The 4,696-nt window shown below is 36.2% G+C and overlaps 1 protein-coding gene across 1 annotated transcript in view; it reads right to left on the bottom strand.

The window, feature by feature from the left end:
* LOC107657984 (choline transporter-like protein 1) overlaps positions 1-4,358 on the bottom strand; it is a 7,574-nt gene extending 3,216 nt beyond the window's left edge. Inside the window, exons 1-8 of the mRNA XM_016446342.1 lie at positions 4,251-4,358; positions 2,993-3,135; positions 2,756-2,892; positions 2,573-2,666; positions 1,965-2,134; positions 748-837; positions 498-637; positions 217-403 (exon numbers count right to left, since the gene is read on the bottom strand). Coding sequence (XP_016301828.1) covers positions 217-403; positions 498-637; positions 748-837; positions 1,965-2,134; positions 2,573-2,666; positions 2,756-2,892; positions 2,993-3,135; positions 4,251-4,358 — 1,069 coding nt within the window. The remainder of the gene's footprint in view (positions 1-216; positions 404-497; positions 638-747; positions 838-1,964; positions 2,135-2,572; positions 2,667-2,755; positions 2,893-2,992; positions 3,136-4,250) is intronic.
* Positions 4,359-4,696: the final 338 nt, after the last annotated feature.

Here is a 4,696-nt window from a genome sequence, read left to right as displayed (position 1 = left end):
ACACACACACACACACACATATATATATATATATTTTTTTTTTCCAAAAATGCCTTGAGTGTAACTGTCTACATTTTGTGTACTTCTGTCATTTTAGATGTACTTTACTGGAGCAAATACATAACAATTGAGATATGAAGCTATATCATTTAGCCCTGCGACTGACTACCAGAAGTGCCGCCCACCCCAGACCTTTATTCGATTGCTCTGACAGACCTGCGGATCCGAGGAAGAGGAGCACGGTGATCCAGTAAACCCAGAAGAGCATGAGCGTGAGGAAGGTCCAGAAGGGCTGCAGGGCCAGCAGAGGCAGATGGGTGAACACTTTACCGGCCACGTGAAACAGAGCGACGGTGAGCGCCACTCTCTTTCTCATGAAGAACAGCAGCAGCAGCAGAATCACCTGAGGTGCACCGTTATTCAATATTACATATCTGCACAGTAAACTAATTTTGCCATTTGGCAGTTCATATAGTAGTATGTGACTTCAAACATACAGTGAAGACGGTGGCAGCGATGGCGTAGATGAGCAGGGCTTTCTGGTTGTCTTTGGCCACCTCCAGTTCCAGAGCCGGCAGAGTGGCGTTCACAGATTTACTGTGATCCACATACAGCCACCACAAGATCCCCGTCCCACCTGCCACAAACACAGCGCTGCCTCACACATCACCGGCTCCCTGTGACCTGCAGCTAGTCACAGCGGCTCATGGCCCTGTCATTTATTTCTATGCAATGCTAAAGTCTCACCAATTGACCCGACCACCACAACGGCTGTGAGAATCCAGACCAGAACCACGGAGATGTAGCGGATCACAACCATCAGGATCAGTGACAGAACTGCAGCACAAAGAAGAGACAGAACGGTGCTTTAAACCTTGCTCCTCTGACGTTCAACATATGCTAATCAGTTATTATAGATAACTAAAACTAAAATAAAGCCACAAAACAACAACAACATTTTAATACTTGAAATAAAAACATTAACTGAAATAAAATAAAACGCTAACTCATTTCAGCTAGTTGTAGCTAGAAATCAATAAAAACTATACAGAGGTTTAATAAAAAAAAAACTAATAAAAATGACAAAAAACTAAAAATTCTTAAAACTAAAATTTCAAATAGGTTTTTATTATTTTTCATGTCATTTGTAGTTATTTAAGTACATCAATTTAAACTAAATGAAAATGAGAAATGTTTCATTGGCAGCTATGAAATAACTTATTTTATTTCACGTGCTGTTTATTTTATTTCATTTAAATTTTAGTTCGGTTTAGCATTATTTTTTTTCAATTTTATTAGTTTTTGTTATTAAACCCGACTGTAGCTTTTATTAATTGTTAAATTTAATTTTTAGTTATTTTACTATATCAATTTAAAGTTTCTTATATATAAATACGACTTCTTTTTGTTGTGTTTTCATAATATCATTACTTTTTGTTTTTATTAAATATGCGTGTATAGATTTTATTAATTAATAGCAGTCATGATTAATAAAAAGCAAAAACTAATAAAAATGAGAAAAGCACAACATAAAATAAATGCTAAAACTCTAATTAAAATGTAATAAAATAAACAGTAAGTGAAATCAAATAAAACTTATTTCAGCTAGTTGCCAAGGAAACATTGGCAACATTTTAATTTAGTTTAACTTGATGCACTAAAATAAATAAAACTGAAATTAAAATTTATAAATACTATATAGACATATTTAATAAAACCAAAAGCACAAAAAAATGACAAAAATATTAAAATGAAATCTATATATCAAATTATTTCAAAATATTAGTAAATTGCTTACAAATATGAATAAAAAAACAATAGTATTTCGATACTAAAATAGCACTGATGCAAATCAGGTTCATGAAGCTAAAACGTAAGAGATGTTAATGGAAGTTTTGATTAATGTAATTAGTATTAATGTTGGTTGCTGTTTTCATGAGAAGAGTCCTGTGTAATGATCTGACCGAGAGCGAGCAGACACAGGCCCATGATGATCTCTTTGGATGTCATCACTCCAGCGATGACTCGGTGCACCACACTGTTGTCACTGACGAAAGTGATGAAGGCCTCCGCAAACCTGGCGTAGCAGGAAATGTCCACTGGCATACAGCGGTGAAACACTGGTAAGGATGCACTACACAAAAAACAGACAGAATATAGGTTAGTCTGAATAACACGAATCAAAGATCAAGCTAAACCTTTTTGTTTTCTTTGCTGGATGCTTGGGTGGAAATATCGATGGGACTGTTCTTGTTTAAAATTCCCAAATGTTTTTATTTCAGCCATGAATCATGATTTGCAACTTGCCATCTCTAGTCAGTGGCTTTTTTGTGGAAATATTTTAATAAACAAATATTTTTTTAATTTTGTAAAATATATTTTTAGATATTTTTTTTAATAATTTATTTTAAAGGCATATACAAAATATACATAAATTTACAAAAAAAAAAAAACTTTTATTTTTTTTATTTTTTATACAGCCTTGGTGAGCAGAAAGGACTTCTTTCAAATACATTCCTAAAAAATCTTACAGACCCCAAACTAACACAGATGGACTAAATACATGGACTACCTTGGATGGACAGGAAGTGTTGGACATTTTGTAGCCCTATTAGAGTGAGAGGAATACGTGTCCGGTTGTACATCGTAGGAGCACAAATCAGATCCTAGAGAAAACAATACAGAAAAAAAAAACAGCATTAGGCAGAACTCACATTTCAGGACATTCAGCCGTATGTGACGGCACTGAGCTCACCGTAAACTGCAGAGAAATTTCTGAGATCCTCATAAGTCTTCAGCTCGGTGTCTGGACACTTCGAGACGCACAGAGCCACAGATTTAATCTTTCTTCTCAGTATGTCGATGTTACAGGGGTCCAGGAAAAACACATACCTGTGACAGAACCATTGAACAAACTGTCACTCAACACCTGTAAAACCCTCCTTGCCAGTCTACAGAGGAGGCAGCTGTGTTTCCGCTCATTCTCACACACTTTCTGGAGGTGTGGTCGCGGCCGCTGAGCTCTATTCCTGGGATTTTGGCGTTCTTCTGACCGCAGGTGTTCCCGTAGCTGTCGTACCCTGATATGAGTCTGGACGCGGCCCCTGTCGCAATGGCAAAGCCACAGATGCAGAGCTGCCACAGAAACACAAGATGATGATCAGGACATGGGACGCAACCGGTAGCACAAATTATTAATGGGCAATAACTGCCCACTGGGACTGATTTTCAGGTGCATTATTTACCTATATAAAAGGTATTTTTACCATATAACTCCATTTAATTCAAGTACTTAAGTTGAACCAATTAATTAAATACACTTAATTTAAAGGGGTCATATGATGCTGCTAAAAATAACATTATTTTGTGTATTTGGTGTAATGAAATGTGTTTATGCGGTTTAAAGTAAAAAAAACACTATTTTCCACATACTGTACATTATTGTTTCTCCTCTATGCCCCGCCTTTCTGAAACGCGTCGATTTTTACAAAGCTCATCGGTCTGAAAAAGCGAGGTGTGCTGTGATTGGCCAGCTATCCAATGCGTTGTGATTGGCCGAATTCCTCAAGCGTGTGACGGAAATGTTACGCCCCTCACATACTGTTGATGCCGTGTCAGGCCGGAGCGATGATTCAAAAACATTAAAACCCATTACAAACGAGGAATTTGTTGCATCCAGTGGGGACATAATTACTGATTATAATGATGTGACGAGTGGGGGCGGTGGATTAATTGATAATGAGCGACACCTGCACCACTCAAAGACCAAACAAAGTAGTTTCGCTTTCACAACGAAGCACACAGCTCTTCACGACATGGCTGCAGCGTCAACAATACTACAGTGAGAATAAGCCTTCTTTCTTTGCGTGAACATTTGGGCGGCGTTATGCAAATCTTCCCACATAGTGAGGTAGACATGTGGGGGCGTGTTAGAATGAGCCGTTTTAGGTAGGTGTGGCTGACTCTTAACTTTTATAAAGAATATCTCTTTGGATTTGAGACTTTAGTCTTTGCAACTTTACAGATCTTCTTTATGCACCAAGAGCTTGTAACACTCCAAAGAGAAAGGAAAAATTTAAATCGCATCATATGACCCCTTTAAACACTTACTACTACTATATACACAATAATACAAAAAATAACATCAGACAATAACAATAACATTGCTTAAAATGAATAATTATAATTCATACTTAATGTTCCTGTATTTGTATTGTAATTGTGTTAAATATGTGAATTGTATTTCCTACCATGCCGACATTGAAGAGGATGAACAGGAGCAGCCATGGGATATCTGTGCACTTCCTCTGCTCTAAGGGTTTCCACTCGCGGGTCTTCTGCAAAGGGGAAGTTGACATAGTTGACATGACACACACAAACTCTCTTTTAACATAAAAATATAGCTAAATAAATACATGCATGCATGCATGCATAAGTAAATACAGTTTGTGTGGATCAAGTACCATTTTCTAGTTACTTCATATTTTTAATAAGTGTATATTAATTTGTGTCACAACACATAAGTAGTTAGGTAAACAACAAAAAAACATGTAATTAAAATAACGAAAACCTAAAAAAGACATTGTGACAAGCAGTATCATTTTAGTATTATTTATATACTAAGATAGTATTTTGAATTGACTTTTATTTTGTATATTGTATATTTTGTTTTCTTTTAAATTGTATAATATATATA

Source organism: Sinocyclocheilus anshuiensis, unplaced genomic scaffold (genome assembly GCF_001515605.1).
Source record: "Sinocyclocheilus anshuiensis isolate Anshui unplaced genomic scaffold, SAMN03320099.WGS_v1.1 scaffold471, whole genome shotgun sequence".
Taxonomy (NCBI): Eukaryota; Metazoa; Chordata; class Actinopteri; order Cypriniformes; family Cyprinidae; genus Sinocyclocheilus; species Sinocyclocheilus anshuiensis.
The sequence above is the reverse complement of the archived record's forward strand: the minus strand, read 5'-3'. Positions and strand labels throughout refer to the sequence as shown.